The 22,665-nt window shown below is 39.7% G+C and overlaps 1 protein-coding gene across 1 annotated transcript in view; it reads left to right on the top strand.

The window, feature by feature from the left end:
• Nucleotides 1-22,665, top strand: part of GDA (guanine deaminase) — an 82,613-nt gene that overhangs the window by 14,192 nt on the left and 45,756 nt on the right. The window contains exon 2 of the mRNA XM_077759391.1: nt 21,810-21,898. Within this exon, the coding sequence (XP_077615517.1) occupies nt 21,810-21,898 (89 nt within the window). The remainder of the gene's footprint in view (nt 1-21,809; nt 21,899-22,665) is intronic.

Below are 22,665 nucleotides of genomic sequence, written 5' to 3'. Positions count from 1 at the left end.
CAGTTTACATTTATAGCTGTGTCTTTGGGGTTCCCCATTGTTTTGTCCACACCCCGAATACACTACCTCTCATTCTCCCATACATATGTATTCCTCATCCCCCACCTCCTCTGCAAAGCAAACTGATTTTTCTAGTCCTCACTGATTTCTCCCTTCTCTTGAGTTTTCTCAGCTCCATCCGTAATGCCACTTTGGACTTCACAAATATGCCACAGTGCATTGTGTTTAGTTTCCTATATACACCTAAATTTTATTTCCTCAGCTGGAATATAAACTGTTGATATGACAATATATGAAACAGATCTTGTCCTGCCCGTATGCAACTTACACAGTTCTTTCTTTTTTTTTATTGCTAACATTTTTATTTATTTATTTTATTTTTTTACAAATAGTTTATTGTCAAATTAGTTTCCACATAACACCCAGTGCTCATCCCCACAAGTGCCCTCCTCCATGCCCATCCCCCCTCCCCCCCACATCCATCAGTCCTCAGTTTTTGTCAGCATTCAAGAGTCTCTCATGGTTTGCCTCTCTCCCTTTCCCCCACCATTTCCCCCCTTCTTCTCCCCCTTGGTCCTCTGTTAAGTTCCTCCTAATCCTCCTATACGTGCAAACATATGATATTTGTCCTTCTCTGCCTGACTTATTTCGCTCAGCATAACACCCTCAAGGTCCATCCATGTTGCTACACATGGCCAGATTTCATTGTTTCTCATTGCCATGTAGTATCCCATGGTATAAATAAACCACATCTTCTTGATCCATTCATCTGTTGATGGACACTTAGGCTCTTTCCATGTTTTAGCTATTGTGGAGAGTGCTGCTATGAACATTGGGGTACATGTGCTCCTATGCCTCAGCATTTCTGTATCCCTTGGGTAAATTCCTAGCAGTGCTATTGCTGGGTCATAGGGGAGTTCTATTGTTAGTTTTTTGAGGAACCTCCACACTGTTTTCCAGAGGGGCTGTACCAGTTTACATTCCCACCAACAGTACACAGTTCTTTCTTGAGTTGGGTTTTATGCCAAGCCGGTGCAAGAAGATTTTCTTTTTTAATGTTTACTTATTTTTTGAGAGAAAGAGAGAGAGAGAGAGAGAGCGCATGAGCAGGGGAGGGGCAGAGAGGGAGGCAGGGAGACACAGAATCCAAAGCAGGCTCCAAGCTCTGAGCTGTCAGTGCAGAGCCAGATGTGGGGCTCGAACACATGAGTCATGAGAAGAGTTGGACACATAACCGACTGAGCCACTCAGGCGCCCCTAGAATATTAACTCTTGAAAGGTGAGGATTCTTTCTTATACATATGTATAAGATATGATATGGTATGTATATATCTTATGTATATATATATATCCTTAGCAGTTTGCTGGGCATAGGAGGTACATTTCAATGGTATGTGCTGCCTTGAATTGTCACCAGTTGAAATGCATTTCCGAGCATGACAAAAGGTAGGCCAAGAAAAATATTTGAAGCAACTTCCCGCCAACCTCTGTGTGCAATGACTTGATTGGCATGCACCCCGTCACAGGCTCTTGGCGTGCACAGGTGTGACTTTCACAGATGGACCCAGAAGACGCTTCTAATTTTGTGGAGGCTTATAACCGAATCCCAGAAGCTGATGGCAGCATGTTGGTCGGTATCGCCCGATAAGCCCGCAGGCCCAACACTACCAGTGTCTCAGCATAATTTCTCATCCTTGTTATATATGCAGTCACTCTCCAGAAGTAGTTGAAAAACAACCCAGACTTGGCATTTTTAATAAAATGTTATGCTGTTCTTGATAAAGCTGATGGGCAAATGCAGATGTCCTACTATCGAGGTAGTGTTTTCCTAGTGTCACTGCTGCTATTGATGATAAACTCCTTGGGGACGGGGGGGTGGGGGGCGCATCATCTGGTAGAGAGAATGTGCTCAGCTAATATTCAAGGAATGAATAAGTAAGAAAACGGTTATTTCTAATACGGCAAAAGATTCCATAGCACCTTTTTTTCTTTAAGTTGACCATCAGGGAGCCCAATACAGGGCTTGAACTCAAGACCCTGAGATCAAGACCTGAGCTGAGATCAAGAGGCAGATGCTTAACCAACTAAGCCACCCAGGTGATCCCCTGAATTGCCCATCTTATATATCAGTCACTGGTCTACATCTTTTACATATACTAACTCAATCACTGCAACAACTCTGTGAATTAAGTACCATCGCATCTCCATTTTGCAGATGAGGAAACAGTCAGCAGCAATTTAAGTGCTTTGTTCAAGGTCACAAAGAGTCACATGAAGGTCACATAGGGTCACATAAAGTCACACGGTCTAGTTCTAAAATCTATAGTTTTAGCAGCTCTGGCATGGGAGAAGTTACGTGCTATACTCTTTGTTATTCAAATGTTTGAGGGTACATGGGAGCCTTAGGATATTGTCATCAGTTTCTGTTATAAAACTTTTGCTTGCTTTTGGCTTTTTGTCTTGCAAAACAAAACTCCTAAGGCATTCTGACAATTTGTCAGTAACCCTGAAGCAATGATGTGTCCTTTCCAAGATCAACAATTTGCTAAGTCTTAATCAACACTACTGTTATGTTGTTACACGCTGCTTGAGGACCTCCTAGGTTGGCTTTGGGAGTGGTGAAAAGTAACCTAGCAATAGTTCAAGGCTGGCATCCTTCTTCACACAGGAGAGGAATTTATAAGGCCAGTAGTTGGGCTCGTTCCGAGTTTCTTTTATTAGTTTCAGGCGTTGAGATGGTGGAGTTAAGCAGGCAGTTCAATGAAGCTCACAGTGTGCTGGGCATGTGAAACCGAATGTCAAGTGCATTTAGAGCTACATGAAGAGAGCACAGACAAACAGGGAGGGAGAGAGCATCAAGTCACATGAAATGCTTCTTGTCAGACTCAGATTTTATCCTTTTAAATCTACTCTTGGAAATAGAGCCCTGATTGAACATAAGTTAGCAGCTGTGAATGCACGTTGCCTGGATGGCCACCATGATTTTGTTACACATTTATATCGGCTTTGCAAGTGGGCTTTATAAATCAAACCTCGGAATGGCTGTAGGAAGTCTTGGCAGAAACAAACAGCCAAAATGTTGCCTTTCTGTTCTCCAACTTTCAGCATGCAAGCGGATTAACAAACAATAAACAACAACAACCAAAGAGGCCAGAAATGGAAAAACATTTGGTTTTCCAGGGGAACTGGGAAAAGCGTTGTAATTAATGTGACCAATGAAAAACTGAAAAAAGATGTTACCAAGTTTGCCATATTTGGTAAAAAAAAATAGTAATTGAAAAAAATGTACCCTCTGGCTCTGAGAGCAGGTAAGGATGCCCTACATCTAAACCTCCAGGAGGAGGCGCTCTCTGTTATTTCTTACACCTGTGTCCCGTCCAGTGACCGAATGGGATGAGGAGAGATGAGCTGTAAATCAAGCAGAGATCCTTTTTCCCCTTTAAACTTAGGGAACATGACATCAAATAGTATTCTATGGCTGCCATAAAAATACAACAGGAAACTTGGATTAGACCCACAGGCTTGACTAATGATGCTTGGTTCGTGAAAACACGTAATTTTCCCTGAGCGCCGGGAATGAACTAGTTGCAGTAGCTCAGGAGTGGGGGAGGGGATTGGCACATAATAATGGTAAAGATAGAATTCTAGCTGGCAAAAATGACTCTCCTAGAACTATGTAAAGTGTGCAGCAAGGGGCGAGGAATATATATCTAAAAACCGAGAGAAAATAAAGCTCATCATTGTCTTCATCAAAGTACAGATCTTTTCCAGCCCTTAATAACTGGATTGCTGTGGAGCTGGATGTAAAGGGGATGTTATGAACTAAATATTACGGGAAAATATATTAGTCTAGCAGTTGGCATACCTGAACTAGAGAAGGGGTTCTGTGATTCAAAGGATCATGTGATCATGGGCTAGTCAGCACTCTTTGTGCATCTTTCTTCCTTTCTGTGAAATGGTTCTATGACTGTGGTTCTAGGATCTTTATTTTCTTCTTTGGGGAGCTGCGGACTATGGACACTACCGTGCATTTCGTCTGAATTTACTGCTCCCTGCTCCTCTTTCAGCCTAGAGCCTGTTTTTAGCCTTTTTAAAAACGGTTGATGCTTTCCCTGTGTCCTGCAAGTGCTACCTAAAACGTCTTGTGCAGCCTATCATTATTTTGTAACTGGAGGCTCTTTAGAGTATCTTGCCCCCCATATTTATTGAAACAGGTATCGCAGACATTACTGAATACTAAGTTTATGCCAGGCATTTTTAAAAATTTTATAAATGTTTATTTTTGAGAGAGAGAGACAGAATGTGAGCAGGGGAGGGGCAGAAAGAGAGAGACACACAGAATCCGAAGCAGGTTCCAGGCTTGAGCTGTTGGCACAGACCCCGACAAGGGGCTCGAACCCACAAACTGTGAGATCATGACCTGAGCTGAAGTCGGACACTTAACTGACTGAGCCACCCTGGCACTCCCAGGCATTCTTTTGAGTATTTTCATATGTGCCATCTCCTCTAATGGCTACAGCCACTTGATGAGGAAGGTAGTAGTTTTATTCTTGTCTTATGAGGAAACAGAGGTCTAGTGGGATTAAATAATGAGTTGCCAATGTCGCATAGATGATGAATGTTGGAACTGGCATTAAAAATATATATACCTAGGGGCGCCTGGGTGGCTCAGTCGGTTGAGTGTCCGACTTTGGCTCAGGTCATGATCTCACGGTTCGTGGGTTCGAGCCCCGTGTCGGGCTCTTTGCTGACAGCTAGCTCAGAGCCTGGAGCCTGTCTTCGGATTCTGTGTCTCCCTCTCTCTCTGCCCCTCCCCTTCTCACGCTGTCTCTATGTCTCTCTCAAAAATAAATAAAACATTGATTTAAAAAATATATATATACCTAAAAAAATCCACACACATGACAGGAAGTTCTCAGTGCAAAAAGGAGATGTAGCTGCTGGTAAGTGCACTTCCTTGTTCCTGTAGCCTAGACATGAGAGCACCCCTTCCAATAGGCAACCAATGTCTGTTACTAACGTCTTACATATTTTTCTAGAGATAAGGTTCAACACATACAAGCTAATGTGTATATCTTGTCCTTTAAAATATTTGTTAGTAGTCATTGTTCCCCTGGCAAATGGTGGTACACTAAATGCACTGTTTAATGCTTTGTCTTGGACATCCTTTCATATTAGCACATAAACAGCACATAGGGATGTGCCTCATTTTTTCAGTCATCCATAATTTTCCATTGTAGAGATGGGCCAGAATGTACTTAGGCATTCTATGTGGATGAGCATGTAAATGATTTCATCTGTTTTGCTGGGGTGTGAACTAAGGTCACATGACTCCCGATTGCCTGCTCTTGCTAACCGTCTCCTTTGCTTTCTGCTGAGGTGTTTTCTCAGTATTCTGGAAATGGAAACTTACTTACTTATATTTTTCACTTACTAGATTAAGGGTTTATTATAAGAGGGTACAACTCAGGAACAACAGCCGGACGGAAGAGATACATAGGGCAAGGCATGGGGAAAGGGCATGGATCTTTCCCCACATGTCCACCTGCTTACCAGTCTGAACCTCGATCTTGTGAGGTTTTGTGGAGGCTCCATTATGTAGGCAAGGTTGAATAAATCATCAACCGTTCATGTTGTATTTCATGTGCAGTCTCTCTTCCATCCTGGGGGTGAGGGGATGGGACTGAAAGCTCTAATCCTTCAATCACATGGTTGGTAGAAACATTTTTAAGTAGAGGAGTGACATGTGACCAGTGCTCTCTTGTTGAAAGATAGCCCTGGTGGCTGCGGGGAGGAGAGAATAGATGGAGATGAGTTTGGAAGCAAGGAGATTCTTTTTTCAATAATGAACACAAATTCCCATTTCCCTGTTTACCATGTGGACAATGTGATCTATTTCTTCCACCTGTCCAACTCCAGGGACCTCTGTTCTCCATCCACTGCAGCTACCAGCATGGCCTCACCTGGATTCCCTGAGCTCTTCATCCAGCCTACCACAATGCTATTGGCAGATGCGTGCAAACACTGTCAAAGGAGTGCCTTGATTAGCTTGAGGATGTAGGTCATGGAGTTAGTGGTTGGCCCCTCAGCTGAATTAATGAGTGGGTGAGAATGAGCTTCCATGTCATTACTCCCCAGTTCTGTCTCTCTGGCTTTACCTTTTACAATTGTTTTCCTGGCCCCTCTCACCATTCCAGACTCATTAAATCAGCTGCAAACCCTAGGCTTCCTCCATTAACATTTTCATCCATCTTCTCTTTCCCAGATATGTCATTCTCTTGCATGGAGTTCACACTCACTTATGCACAGATGACCCCAGTCTCTGTCTCCAGATCTGGCCACCTCCAGAACGTCAGTCCTGTGTCAACACCTGCTGCTGGACAGCTCTGTCTGCAAGTCCTACTCTTCCACATCATCTCTCCTCTCCTCTTACAAACCCTTATCTCCTCATGGCCCTCCAAAGTTCTATCCTTCTTTCCTCATTCTCTCATTCAGAGATGTTTGTGTGTGTGTATACATATCCATATCCATATATGTATCCATATCCATACACACACACACACACACACACACACATATCCTCAACCATTCCCTCCACATCCAAGTTGTGAGGGTTCTTCCTTAACATTGTCCCCATACTCTGCACTGGCCATTTCCTTTGTCAAAATGAACTACTCAAATGGTTGACTAAAGCTTCTTCCTGTCAGTAAACTCTCCTCCCAACTTACCTTACAATCATTGTTCCATTAATTTTCACCTGATTCTTGTTAAAAAAAAAAAAAAAACTTCCAGAGATAAAGTCTAAACTCCTTAATGTGACATTTGAAGGTTCTCTAGAGTCTAGGGCATGTATTTATTCATCCAGTGTCCATTAAACACCTCTCATATACTAAGACTGTGGCCAGAAATGAAAGTATGACAATGAGTAAAAATAAACATTTCCACCCTTGTGGACTTTGCCACTTAAAGATAAAGACAGATATAAATAAAACAATAATTATGAGTACATGTGAGGTTGTGAAATTGAAACTGTAATCAAACAGTAGCTCAGACATATATAATGTCTGTGATGTGTCAGCCACCATACTCAACATTTTATGTATATTGTCTTAATTAGGTGTCACAAAGTGTTTATAACTATTAGTCCCACTTAATTTTTTTTTGATGTTTATTTATTTGTTTGAGAGCATGGGTGCAAGAGAGGGAGAATGTGTACCAGCATGGGTAGAGGCAGAGAGGGAGAGAAAGAGAATCCCAAGCAGGCCCCAGGTCGTCAATGCAGAGCCCGACTCAGGGCTCCATCTCACAAACCTTGAAATCATGACTTGAGCTAAAATCAAGAGTTGGACATCCAACTGACCGAGCCACCTATGCATCCCTATTATCCCCACTTTATAGATGAGAAAACAGGCCCAGAGAATTTAACTAAATTGCTGAAATTCACACAACAGCAAAGGATCTAAGTCAGGCAGCCTGGTTCTAGATTTTGCACATTTAACCACAATGTTTTTCCATAAAGAAGAGGTGCTTGGTGCTTTGAGAATCATTCACTGGGGACTGGGATGAGGAATTTGAAGTAGTGAAGAAAGGCGTCCTAAGGAAAGACAGCTAAACTTATATAGGAAATATGAATAGGGTTAATTGGGCAAAAATAGAGTAAAGGTGTTTATGCAGAAGGAAGGTCATGTGTAAAGGCCCCTGATGGGGAGAGTAGGGTGCTTCCAGGGTGTAAATGGGATCAGTGTGGTAGAGCATAGAGAGCAAGGATAGCGAGGGACAAGGCATGGGATTGTGCTGAAATTGGATTAGGCTAGGGAGGCATGTAGGTGCCAAACTACCCAGGGCCCTGTAGATCACATTATAAACTTTTCTTGATCCTAAGTGCAGTGGGGAGCCGTTGAGGTTTTAAGCAAAGGATAAGAGAGAGATGTGACGAAAGTTTCTGCATTGTACCCTGAATTGATGAGATCTCATTCTCTAGAACAGGAATTCTGGAAAGGGATTAACTAAATTTGGGAATAAGATCATGGATTCCATTTTGGATATGTTGACTTTGAAATGCTTTGTGAAAAATACCAATGAGATACCAAGGAAAATATCAAATATATGGGTCTGGAGTTTGTAGAAGTCTGGGTTGGATTGAGCAGATGGTACCATATTGAAAGAGATAGTTCCTTTATGTATGAAGAGTGGACAGGCTCAACACTTATTTCACTGCCCATTTGCAACTGAGAGATGAACTTGTTGAAGGACTTCATTCGTGCTAACGAGAACTTTAATACCTATTTGTGAGGTCTGTATCAATCTTTTGCAGCAGATTTGAATGTAGGGTAATAATCAGGCAGAGTGGGAGGAATTCATTTTAGAATCCTTCTCTGCTGTCTACTTTTACAACAGATTACCATTGTATAATCACTTATCTTTCAATGATAGGAGTTAATTTTTGGAAATTGTGGTTTGGATCTATTAAAAGAAAAGTGGCACCAAAAAAAAAAAAAAAAAAAGAAGGCTGTGTGAGTAGCTTCTCAAGCCTGCAACGTGCCCTTTAGTGTTCATATTCAAAATGGATTGCATTGGTTAACTATTGGTGTGTAACAAATTACCTCAAATGTAGGGGCTTAAAACAACTTACTACTCTTACAGTTCCTTTGCGTCAGGAATTCAGGAGAAGTTTAGCCGAGAGGCTAGGGCACGAGATCTCTCAGGAAGCTTCAGTCAAGATGCTGGCCAGGACTGAAGGCTTGACTGTGGCTGAAGGACCCACTTCCAAGTTCCAAGTTTATTTGCATTACTATAAGCTGGTGCTTACAGTGGGTGGCAGCAACCCGTGGTATTTCCCCACAAGTGCTTCTCTCAGGGCTGCTTGAATACCCTCATGGTGCGCCTGGAGGCTTCCCCCAGAATAATATCCAAGAGCGAGAGAGCTATGAGGAAGCTATTCTTTTCTGAGCTGGTGTTAGAAGTCAAATAGCATCATGAGTGCTTCATTCCAAGCACATCACTAAGTTTGGTCCACCACAAGGTTGGGGAAGGGAACAAGATTCCACCTTTTGACTGAGAGGAGCACTGAAGAATCTGTGGACGTGTTTTAAAGCCACCATGGATGTTTGGAATCTGAGTTGTGGAGGAAGCTCCCCTCTCACCCTGTGTAGAAGTTAATTTCTGCTACAACAAACCTAACAGATGGTCAGTCAGCCTCGGCTTGGCACCACCAGCTATGAGAAGTTCACTACGTTGTGAGTCAGTGAATTCCATTTATACCCACTTTCAATTGTTAGAAGTTTCTTCTATTCATGAAATTGACACCTCTTCTGCTGAACATTCCATTTTTGAAGCTACTTCTGTGGCTCTGGAGTGGCGCATTTATGTGATGGTGTGCTCATTATCTGCAGTCAGGGTAATCTTCTTCATTTCTTTCTTCTTCAGAGAAAATACTGTCAGCTCCACTCAGAATTTCCCCTCACATTTTGATTTCAGGGCTTTTTCACATTCGGGTCACCTTCCTGAAAATGCCTCAATTCAGTTCATTCCTCCACAACTGCAAACCAACAACTAGTTGTGCACCCCAAGTTAAATTTAGAAGGACAGGACAAGGCAGTCCTCACTTGGCACAATAGGGCACTGAGAAAAACCACTATGAAAACTGAAACCATGCAAAGTAATCTTGAGAATCTAAGTAATCTTAAGAATCAATGAGAGGGATGCCTGGGTGGCTCAGCTGGTTAAGTGTACAACTCTTGACTGGCTCAGGTCATGATCTCCTGATTCCTGGGTTGGAGCCCCGAGGTGAGCTCTACACTGACAGTGTGGAGCCTGCTTGGGATTCTCTCTCCTTCCCTCTCTCTGTTCCCCTCCCCCACTCAAAATAAATAAATAAACCTAAGAAAACAGAATCAATGAGAAAATTATGATTATCAAGATCATTAAAAACTTTTGTTAACACATTAAAAATTTTCTTTCCCATCTGAATGAACTAGTGTTCATTTAGTATACCAAAAAAACATTAGAAACAGAGAATCCCAGTATTTTTTTCTTTATTGAAAAACATAGCAAAAGTAGTTTGAACAGTGCTTAACTTTTTCTTCTCATATAATTTATTATACAGAGCAGGCAACTTTTGTTTGCCTTGGCAATTGTCATCCAGCTTCTGGATCAACTTCCAAGATTTTATGTCTTGAACTGTCAATGTAATGTAGTCTCTCTTGAGATACTTCTCAGAGAGCCCCTTCAGTGGGAGGCTCTTGCTGGTGTCATGTCTTCTGAGATGTCTTCAATCACTATCCTCATTTACGTTGATAAGTCTACTTCTGTTAAGTTCCTCTGGCTGTAGATCTAGAATTTCTCCAGTGGTGGCAATGTCAACATTCCCATGGTCAGCTATTTCTTGTGTAACTCCATTTATGTTAGATTCAAATTTCACTTCCTGTGCTATCGCTTTTTCCTTCTCTGCTGTACTTCCATCTTTGTTAAGCAATTCACTCTTTCAATTAGCTATTTTTGTAAAATGCCACATGAGTTTATTGCTGGGAGACAAGGAGGTAACACAGCTACATGCTTTGCTGTCTGTGTGAACTGAGTAACAGATGGTGGACCATGGTAACTGATATTTGAACCATGCCTTTGGGGGCGCTGTTGTTCAACTAAACCATGGTATCTGAAATTGATAAGTATCAGAACCATGCAAAGCAAGGGTTGCCTGTGTTTCTACAAATTTGACCTCCTTTAGAATCTGTTTTTACGGGCAGTTATTGCACACTGCTTGTTTGGAGCTCATGGTCCTTGTGGTTATCAAGTCTCACACATCTTTACCTTGTGCATTTGATTTTTCTTAAATATAAAATGTCAGGTTTTACTTACATTCTAGTTAAACTTCCTCTGTTAGTCTTGGTCTATGGATGTCTTTTTAAAACTTGATGTTGCTATCTAGGGAATAAACTGTCCCTTCCAAGTTGTTATGTGTTTCGTATCTAACAGTGGTTGATGAGAACAGGCTGGGGCGGAGTTTACTGATGTTTCTTGCAATCCCAGACATGTATTCCTCATTGTGTTCATCAGCCCTTTGAGTAGGAATATATAACCAAATATGAATTCTCCAACTCTGTTGTCACCCAGATTGCCTTTCTCGAGCTTGTCCAACAAAGTTAACTCTATGGGGCCATCCATTGCCTTTCTGAAAATAAAGCACACCATGCTGGCAATTGTCTCCTACTGTATCAAATATTAACACTACCAATAATACCTTATGTTTACAGGGAGCTTTTACACTTCATGGAGTGTTTTTACATATCTCCATATGAAAATAGTTTGCCTTTATGAGGTTGAAGACTGTGGCACATATTATTACCACATTTTTGAGAACAGTAAGTCAGAAAAGGTACAGAATTTGCCTGTGTTCACAGAACTACTAAATAGCAGAATCTTGGTTCTTCAGCGAGTTTAGTGTTTTGGTTTTTTTTAACCACCTCAAACTTCTCAGATGAGGTGCCTGCAGAAAACAAAGGTAGAGAGTTTCCGCAGTGTTTTTCCTTTGCTGATTTGCTAGACTCGTCTTCCCATCTTTCCTGCAGAGTCTTGTATTAGTTTTATAGGATTACTACAATGAAGTGCCACAAACCAGGTTGTTTGAACAGCAGAAATGTACTGTCTCCCAGTTCTGGAGGCCGGAAGTCTGGGATCAAGATATCAGTAGAGTTGGTTCTTTCTGAGGGCTGGGAGGAAAACATCTATTCTTTCTCTCTGGCTTGTTGATGGCATCTTCTCCCTGTATTTTGTCCTTCAACTTCCCACATTTCCCCTTTTTATAAGAACACCAGTCCTATTGGATTAGGGCCCATCCTAATGACCTCATTTTAACTTGATTAAATCTGTAAAGACCTTATTTCCAAATACAGTCACATTCTGAGGTGCTGGGGGTTTAGGACTTCACTATATCAACTTGAGGAATCCTCCATTCAACATATAACAGGTCTCTAAGGCAGATTTCATGTTAAAAAAACACACACACACACACAAAGGAATAGACTTATGTAGCCAGTACTTTTGTGCATGCCTGCATTTGCTTCCCAGTATCCATCTATCTGCTGCAGTCTGTGGAGATAAACTTTGTGGACAGTTGATACCACCTTTCAGTTTTCAAAAGAAGGATGAGTGTGTTTTTTCTAAATTCATGCTCAGTTGTCCACTTGCTGAATTTAGTTTCCGAAGATGTCTTTACGAGACAGCAGCTGAAATTATTAGCTTGTTTAATGACTTCATGATTCAAATGTGTCATTTAACCTTGGTTTTAAGATGTGGGGTGAAGTTGACTCAATGTTTTGTGATCATTGTAACCATGTTAGCGGTTTCCCTATTTCACAAATTGGTTAAGACATCAAGGGATTTTGAATTTGGGAAACAAAAAATTAGAGCATAACAATTTGTATCCCAAAGCCTTTTACAAACTATGAGGTGCATGTAGAGGTTGTTCAGCACATTACTGAAAAGAAGGGACATATATGACCTCACTTTAGATTGCAGGTATTGGGTGGAATCAACGTTCAATCCCTGTCATTCTATTTTCCTGCTGCTTACACCCCACTTTTAGTCTTTCTTGTGGGTCATTTGGGTGTTCCATGGATTATCGGTGTGAGCATTTAATTTATTTTTTATTTTTTTTCTTTTATAGTTTATTGTCAAGTTGGTTTCCATATAACATCCAGTGCTCATCCCAACAAGTGCCCTCCTCCATGCCCATCACCCATTTTCCCCTCTCCCCCACCCCCATCAGCCCTCAGTTTGTCCTCAGTATTTAAGAGTCTCTTATGGTTTGCCTCCCTCCCTAGTGTGAGCATTTTATATGATGTGATTTTGAAGTTAAAAAACAACATTTATTATGAGCAGATAATTTGGTTTTGTTCATTTATTTGCTCACATAAAAAAGAACAGTTATAATGCCTGTGTGTGGTTGTAATGAATGAAGACATGATGAACTGTTGTTTTTCTTCAAAGCCTCTCACATGTCCTTTCCATCCCCTTTCCTTCCCTTCCTCCTCTGAGGGAGCCATTATTCTGAAAATTATGTTTATCATGTCCTTACTTGTCCTTATACTTTCATTTGAATATTTGTATTTCTTATTTTATTTTATTTTATTACTTTTATTTTATAGAGAGCATGAGAGCTGGGGAGAAGGACTGAGGGAAAGAGAGAAAGACTCCCAAGTAGGCTCCACGTTCAGTGCAGAGCCCAATGTGGGGCTCAAACCCAAGACCCTGGGATCATGACCTGAGCTAAAATCAAGAGTTGGACATTCAACTGACTAAGCCACCTAGGTGGCTTTAAATATTTATATTTCTAACCAATACACTGTTTGTTTTGTAGTTAATATTTAAAAAATTTTTAAGTTATTGCAAAATTGTTTTAAAAAGTTAAAAGAATACTATGAATAACTCTCACATATCCTTCACCCAAGTGCCCCTATGATTAACATTATAATGTTAACCACATTTGTTTCATGGTTCTTTCCCACTTTCTGTAGATATGTGTAGGTATACATATGCAAACACACACACATACACATATATATTTTTTAACTAATTGAGAGTAAGTCACAGACATGCTGTTCTAGTCTAAATACTTCAACGTGTATTTCTTAAAAAGAAAAAACAAGGATGCTCTCTTACATAATCATGTACAGTCATCTAGATCAGAAAATTAACATAGATCTAATTCTGCCATGTTATCTACAGATCTGTTCAAACCTTGTCCACTGACCCAGTAATGTTCTGGATAGCTTTCTCCCTCTTTTGGGTCAGGATCCTCACTAGAATCATAGGTTGCATGTACTTGGCATGGTTTTTTAGTTGCTTTCCACTGAAAACAGGTCTTCAAGTCTTTCTTGTCCTCCTATTTCAAGAGTACAGGACAATTTGTTTTATTTTATTTTATTTTTTATTATTATTTTGTAAAATTTTTTGTTTTTTTTTTTAATGTTTTTATTTATTTATTTATTTCTAGGAGACAGAGAGACAGCGTGAGCAGGGGAGGGTCAGAGAGAGAGGGAGTCACAGACTGAAACAGGCTCCAGGCTCTGAGCTGGCAGTCAGCACAGAGCCCGACACGGGGCTCGAACCCACGAACCGCGAGATCATGACCTAAGCGAAAGTCGGACGCTTAACCGACTAAGCCACCCAGGCGCCCCGACAATTTGTTTTATTTTAGAATGTCTTTCAGTTTAGGTTTACCTGATATTTCCTCATGATTAGAGTAAGATTATGCATTTTTTGGGACAGGAATACCACAGAAATGACGCTATGTTCCTCTTGGTGCATCATGGCAGGAGGCACACGATGTTGACTTATCCCATTATTCTTACTGTTAACTTTGTTCACTTAGTTAAGGTAGTATTTACCAGGCCTTTCCACAATATAGTTCCTATTTTTCTCTGTAAAATAAAATTTGTGGGGAGATATTTTGGATTTATATAAATATTTTGTTCTTCAACAAACTTTTCACCCACTAGTTTTAACATTCATTGATGATTTTTGCATGAGTCACTTATTATAATGATGGTTGCCAAATGCTCATTTTCTAATTCTATTATTCTTTCCACATGAGTTAGTTGGTGTTCTACTGTAAGACAAAACTCCCCTTCTCCCCTTCCTTCCTTCCTTCCGTCCGTCCTTCCTTCCTTCCTTCCTTCCTTCCTTCCTTCCTTCCTTCCTTTCTTCCTTCATTTGTGTGGACTCAGGGATTCCTGTTTTATTCATTGGGATTTAATTTATTATTATTATTATTATTAGATGCTAAAAATGGCTCATATTTCATTAGCTGGAGCTTCTTCAAAGTGGCTCCTATGTGCTTTTTAACACTCTTCAACTATATTTTTAGTGCTTCCTTTTTGGTACAAAATTACATTCCAGATTTGTCTAGTACTTTCTTTGCTGCAGTCCTGGAGTCAATCTGATTCTTTATAATGGAGAATGGTATATAGAAACCAAGATCTGAGCATTATGAGTGTTGATTGCTACAGACTGTCATTGTTCCTAAGTCCTCTCAGCACATAGACTTAGGCAGGATGTATGTATGTATGTATGCATGTATTCATTCCTTTATTATTGATCTGTCTAAATTAAAAACCATAGTCGACACCAGTACTTCCATTTCAAATCCAGTACCACTGTATGTGAGTCCTCCCTTTCTATATTTGTAACTCCCCTCTGTGAATACTGTGATTAACCACAGTATATTTACATACTTGCTGGTTACCTGTGTGTAATCAGTCTCTTGACCCTGATAGCTGTCTCCTCAGCCATCCCTGTCCACATAGCTGGCCTTACTGACTGTATACTTCTTCATCCCCAGCTCTTCAGGCCCTGTTAGCCTTCTCAGCCTTGATGACACTTTTCGTCCCAACTGCCTTTGTGTTCCCTAGCCTGGGGTGTATTAATGGAAGGGAAGGAAATGAAAAAGCACAAAGAAATATTTTGTTAAAAAAAAAAAAGAATGAGAGAGAAAGAGAAATTAAAGGGGAGTGCTTTTTAAAAAAAATTTGTATGAAAGACGATTTTAAAAATGTATACCATAGTGCTTAATAGCCCTCAGACTGGACAGAGACTATAGTTCAAATTTTAGATACCTACCAGCTGTGTAATCTTGGGTAAAATATTTAACATATCTGTGCCTGGTTTTCTCATCTGTAAAGTGAGGTTAGTAATAGTACCTACCTCATAGGGTTCTTGTGAGGTTAAAATGAGTTCACACAGGTAAAGTGTGTAGGACAGTGTTCTACACACAGTAAGCACATTTAATAGTAATATTTTTATTATCAGATGTCCCATCATTTTAGAATATTTTATTTTTCTAATAAAAAGTTACTAAATGCCAATGAATCATTAGCAAGGCCATTAGATCACAAGAATTACTGAAGTTACTTTTTTTTTATCTATTGAAAAATCTCTTTTTTCTATAACAAAATAAGGTTTTGTAACCCAGCCAGAATGTATACTTTCCCAAGAGTATTTTATCGAACTCTAAAGTTAAGGAATAATTATTAAAAGTTATGTATTGCCAATTGAAAAACCAATCATAAATTAAGATAAAGCTTTTTTTTTTTTAATTTAATGTTAGTGTAAGCCTCTGGGATGGTTTTCAAATTATATGATTAGAACTCACATGAGTCTTTTTAGGAGTTTGTAGTGAAGGTTGGCAAACTGGCCCACAGGTCAGGTCCAGCCCACTGACTGATTTTATATGGCCAGTGAGCTAATATAATTCTTATATTTTAAATGATTGAAAAAGAGGAATATTTCATGACAAGTAAAAATTATAGAAAATGCAAATTTTTTCCATACACAAGGGTTCATTACAAAATAGCCACACCTATCTATTACCCAGGGCTACTTTTGTGCTCCAATGACAGAGCTGTATAGTTACCACAAAGACAGTGTGGTCCATATTTGCTATATGGCCCTTCAGAGAAAGTTTGCTGACCCTCAGTTAATACTGTTGGAGAAGCAATCATAAAAGGTCTGGAAGATTCCATAAGATGGGTCAAGTCAAGCAGGTACTCCTGGCTTGCTTGTGACCTTCAACAAGTTATATAGCCTGGTCTGTTTCCTCATCCGTGACATGAGAACATCCGATTTGAATGTCGAAGTTCCCCATGCCACCATTTGGTGCCTTTGTAACGTGAACTTGTTCAGTTCTACCTCTATAGGCTGACAAGTTTTTGCTTATTTTGCTTTTTTAAGGTAATCTCACTTTGTCTTTCTTTTCCATTAATCTGTTTGTTTGTGGTGAACTGAGCTAATATGGTGATTTTCATCTCTGTCCAAAAGATTCAGAAATCTTTGAAACTGTTATTTTTTATCTAATCTTGTCTCCCATTACAGGGCCTAAAGGTGGATTTTATGTACTGGGTTGCAATGTATGTTATCGTATTTTCTTGGATGGGCAAGCTATTTCACAATGGCCTGAAGAGCAGTTTACTCTGTTCACAGCAACAAACATCTTGCCCAGATTTACCATCTGGTATTTGAAGCCTCTATCTTGCAAAGATTTTTTATCATTAGCTAACAGCCATTACTCATCACTTTTGGCTTTAGTATTGCTGACATTCTTGTTTTGCTCATCCTAAATACTCAGTTTCAAGTAAGAGAGCACTTGGAATTGTTTGCTTGACAGAAGGGATTTGATTTCCTCATCTGGAAAACAAGGACATCAGATGAGAAGGTGCCAGTCAGCTGGCACCATCTATGATTTTATAAAACTTGGTTTTTGTTGATTTTTACATGTGTCAGACGGCCCACCTAAACCGTGGTGTGTGGAGGAAGGTCATGGGTTACAACAGGCACTCATTACATGGTGAAAGATTGAAGATGTGATTGAACAGCCACATAAACCCAGAAAAACTCAGGATGAAAGAGCATTGTCCCATAATGAGAATATCAATGAAATTTTTTAACTTTGCCACATTCATTTTCCAAACTAGTTTTAGATACTTGTTAAAAATAAATCTCAAGGCTGTACCATGATCTGCAAAGCCCCAGCTACCATCTCTATTCTTCTGGTCCTTTTTCTGTCTCCCCACTGGCATCCATGGTGATTCAAAACTTGCCAAGCATCTGATTTAAATTAAATTTCAATAGCATATCAGAGCCTTTATGCTGATTTGTTCCCTCTGCCTGGAATGCCCCTCACAAAATATCAAGTGTTTTACTCCTTCCCTTCATGTAAACCTGTGCCCAAACATCATTTCTCAGAGAGAACCACCACACCCCACATTTTATCTCATCCATTTACCTTGATTTATTTTTCATCACAGCACTCACTAATTGATGCACTATAACTCATATTCACCTATCAATTTATTTACATGCAGGCAATAATTGAGTGAATGCATGAATAAGAACAAGAAAGCAATTTATTAATTAAGTACTTGATTTGTGAATTAAAGTTTTCTCCAACCCAGTGTTCCAATGGTATTTGAATGTTTTATTTATTTATTTATTTATTTATTTATTTATTTATTTATTGAGTGTAAGCAGGGGAGGGGCAGAGAGGGAGAGGGACAGAGGATCTGAAGCAGGCTCTGCACTGAGAGCAGTGAGCCTGATGTGGGGCTTGAACTCACAAACCATGAGATCATGACCTGAGCTGAAGTAGGACACTCAACCAACTGAGCCACACAGGCGCCCTTACAGTGGTATTTAAAGAACAGGGGCATCTGGGTGACTCAGTCGGTTGAGCCTCTGACTCGATTTTGGCTCAGATTGTGATGGCAGAGTCATGGGATCCAGCCCCGTATTGGTCTCCATGCTGGGTGTGGAGCCTGCTTAAGATTTTCTCTCTTTCCCTCTGCCCCTCCCCTACTCCTGCACATGTGTGCAGGTGCTTGCTCTTTTTCTCTCAAAAATAATTTAAATACATAAAAAGCCATAATTTTTTGCAGATTATAAATACATATGTGTTAAAACTGAACTGTGACATTACTTTTAAAATGTATCTAACATAATAAAAATATAGTGATTTGATATCTATCTTAATCTACTGTTTTAAAAAATCATGGACTCGCTTCCTCTTAATGATTTGAAAGGCTATATAGCCCCCTTTTCTTCTTGAATTACTAGCTCTATTCTACTTTCATTACAGAGTCTATGCTAATGCAATATAGTTTTATATTAGAAAGTCTTTTATCCATCAACCGTTGTGATCAAATTTTTGTGCATAAATGTATTTCAAACTTCCTGGGACCATAGGTAATTTGTTAGATGTAAAAAAGTTGTTTTTTTCCTCCATCTAGATAATATATCTGTGGATGAGTATTAACTTGTGGGTTTAATGAAATAGGAGCAGCATCAATATTTTTCTTATTTTCTCTTTTAAAAAATATTTATTTTGAGAGAAAGGGAGAGGGAGAGAGAAAGAGAGAGAGAGAGAGTATGAGCAGAAGGGAGGGAGAAAGAGAATTCCAAGCAATGTCGAGCCATCAGTGCAGAGCCTGATGCACGGCTTGATCCTGCAAATCATGAGATCATGACCTGAGCTGAAATCAAGAGTCAGATGCTTCATCAACTGAGCCACCCAGGCAGCCCCTTACTTTCCATTTTTATACATCTAAGTGCTGAGAAACATTTTCATATAAATCAAGTGGATGGGATTGGGAGGAGCTTTATTATAGCTTTATCTCTCAATTCTTTGAATTCCTTCTGAGTGATTTGATAAAAATTACATATTAGTGTATTACTGAAAAATCATTTTTAATGATCTGTTGGTAGATATGCAATTATGTTTTCTGTTAAGTTTTACTGAGAGTAAAGACTATGGTGCTAGAGAAATGTCTTAGGGTGTGAGGAGTTAATAGGAGTTGGTAGGAGTACTCTTGACCTTGATGATTATGGGTATTTCATCAGCCACATCATGTGCTTTGCTCCAGTGCTGCCTGGGTCTTCAGGTGCAGCCAAGAGAAGGGGAGAGTTGGATTCAGTTAAGGCTGAACTTCTGCCAGGTATGTGTTGACTAAGATGTAGAAATATGAAATAATAGGTGGTGGAATCTAAGCTAGAAATGGACAACGTAGAAGAAGACCACTGATGGACTGGGGAAAAGTAGAGAGGAGAAGGTAATGGGAAATTTAGGTGGAAGATTGGTTGGAGTAGTTGAAATGGCAAACAGGAAAGAGAGGTCATTTTGGTCAAATGTATGATTCAGTTTTGGGGGTGGAGCAGTTACGGGTCACGAACATGTCCAAGGTGTGACCATGAAGTGAAGTTCATGAACTTCATGTGTTCATTTGTTTATGAATAAATCCCTGAAGATGAGTTCCTGGAAATAGGTGGTCTTGGTGTCAAAAGGATCTATGATGATTTTTTAAGGAATGAAGGCAGGGCGTGGACTGGAGAGAAAGAATGTGAGGCAGGCATCAACAAATCTAGATAATGAGAGAAAGGTTGGTAAAGGAGAGCAGCAAAGAGAGGAAAGGTGCTTTAGAAAGCTGGAAGGGGTGGGTCTTAAAGGAATTTACTTTACAAGGAGCTGAAAGAAAAATGGTTTGGAGGTGGCCATGGTGAGTATGGAAGAAACCAAACTCATTGCCCCACTGGGATGCATGAGAAACACAGAGACAGTCATGTCTTCAGGGTAGAGCCCCAATTATTAGGAGGGAGAAACTTGTGTTTGTGACAGGTGTTATAGTTCTATTAGACAGCATGGTTCTGAACCACAAGCTTCCCTCATGGGTTAGAAAAATTTCCTCAGTTTCTTCTAGAGTTACTAGTTGCTTCACTTTCCCAGAATAAATTTTGATTATTTATATTTTCAAAGACCATTTATTTCAGGGGCACTGGGGTGAATCAGTTGGTTAAGCTTTCAACTCTTGATTTCAGCTCAGGTCATGATCTCATGGGTTCATGAGATTGAGCTCCGCATCTGGTTCTTCAGTGACAACACAGAGCCTGCTTGGGATTCTCTCTCTCCCGCTCTCTCTGCCCCTCCCCCATGCTCTTTCTCTCGCTCTCTCTCAAAATAAATAAACGTTTTTTTTTAAAAAGTTTATTTAAAATATATACTCAAATGTGTGAATATAGTGCTTTGCACATTTTTTGTATGTGTGTTTGTATTTGTCTTTCATGGTAAGTCAGCTCTGAATTATATAGATAAATCCTGTTTTATGTTTTTCTAAGTTAATTATGGATCTGCTTTGATCTATTTATTGATCCAAATATGTTCTTTGAATCATCAAATTACTTTTTCTTATTTGTAGGAATTACATTTTTATCTTTCTCTTTTGATAAAAATCTCAATTTTTAAAAAAGCATATCACCAATGAATAGAGAAATCAACATTTATTTTACTTTATTTTCAGTTCCACAAACTAGTTTCCCCACAGTATATTGCCTTGCTTCTAATTAATTAGATACATTTTATCTATCAGTGTTTTTTCAGTATTTCATGTTCCATGAAACATTTATTCTCACGATTTTATATTTGTAAATGAAATGCAGGATATTTCCTGCATGTGTATTCCATTGTTCTTTGTTTTTTCTTGCTTTGCAATCCATTTTTATAAAGAAGACAATAACACTGTATTTTTAAAAAATCAGCAATAAATATAATGTATCTAGCATTTAATGTGTTCTAGGAATGTGCTAACTTCTTTTCCAAAATTATGACATTTACTTTCTACAGTAGCCCTGTGAAGTATATGTACTGATGTTACCCCAGTTTACAGATGGGGAAACCAGACAAAGAGTAAAAGGCCATCCAAGGTTCCCCAGCTGTTGCCTAGGGTTCTCGAGCCTGCGTGAGAGATTACTCTATTAGCGTCTCATCCACAGTACTAGAAAAATATAGCAGACCTCCCTTTTTATAGCCGATGTCCAGCACCGGAACATCAATATAATTCATGCTAAGTTTCGATCACTGGGCAATTATTATATGGAATTATACTGTGTCAATAACTTTCCCCATGATACTGCTACCATACTCTAGAGTGAAGTACAGTTTTTATAAACAATTGTTTCCTTCAATTATTCTGGGGTGTGGGGAGAAATAGGTACCAGAGAACCATTTTTAATACCCTATATCTTCAAATTAGAATTTTGAAGTCTTACTTATGTCTTCAGAAAGGCTGAAAAGGAAAAACCTCCTTGCTTCCTTGGACAAGCAAAGACAAACCCCTGTCTTTTTGTCTCTAAACTCTATCCCGTTTGGTATGGAACACCTTTAAAAATCAATTCAGCTACAGTTTAGTCTCTTTTTAAAAGATTTAGGCATTTGACAACAACAAATGCCTGTAGCTCATTAATTTGTGATTCTTTTCTTTCTTTTAAAGATAGTGTTTTTAGAAGAAGCATCTCAACAAGAAAAGCTGGCCAAAGAATGGTGCTTCCGGCCATGCGAAGTAAGAGAGCTGAGCAACCAGTAAGTCATAGCCAACTTCTTTCCTTTTGCTGTTAACTAGTGCCAATAACTAGTCTCAGTGGATTGGACACCTGCCTTGGGACAGAAAGACTTTGTGCTTTTCCTCTAGGGGTGAGTTGAGAGAGGACTAGAGAGCGTGAAGCTGTAGGGTGGAAACTTTGAGAACAGGAGCCTGCCATCATTCATTCATTCCTTGAGCAAACCTCTGTTGAGCTTACTGTGTGTGAGAACTAGGCTCTGGAGCAGAAAATGATGTATAAAGTCTTTGCCCTTGCAGGAATCTCAGGGAGTTAGCAGGTGTACAAATACAGAAGCATGCCTAGTGATAGATTGTGATACTTTCCATGAAGGAAGTAAAGAAGAAGCGAGATAAACCGCCAGGAGGAAGGGGACGGAGGTTTGGGGATCAGTAACTGACAGCATGGTTAGGGAAGACGTATCCCCAAAAGCAATTTGAGCTGCGGTTTTATGTTTAGGGGGCTTAATATTTGTTCAAAATGTGTTCGCTGTGATTGGCTCACTCTCTTCATAGCCTGGTTGATTTATTTTATACAGATGGAAATACTTTTCTAAACCCAAAGAGTGTATCTTGTTCCAGGGCAAGTATGTTTCCAAAGCCAGTGGAAGTTCCGAAGTCAATAAACATGGCTTTCATCGTAAAAGCATTTTTATAACTTGGGAAGAGCCTTTAGAGTAACGCAGGGAGAAGGCTGAACTAGGAGTTGGACACCTGGCTTGGATGCTCTTGCTGTGGCTCGAAAGCAAGC

Source organism: Crocuta crocuta, unplaced genomic scaffold, assembly GCF_008692635.1.
Source record: "Crocuta crocuta isolate KB4526 unplaced genomic scaffold, BGI_CrCroc_1.0 scaffold41, whole genome shotgun sequence".
Taxonomy (NCBI): domain Eukaryota; kingdom Metazoa; phylum Chordata; class Mammalia; order Carnivora; family Hyaenidae; genus Crocuta; species Crocuta crocuta.
The sequence above is the reverse complement of the archived record's forward strand: the minus strand, read 5'-3'. Positions and strand labels throughout refer to the sequence as shown.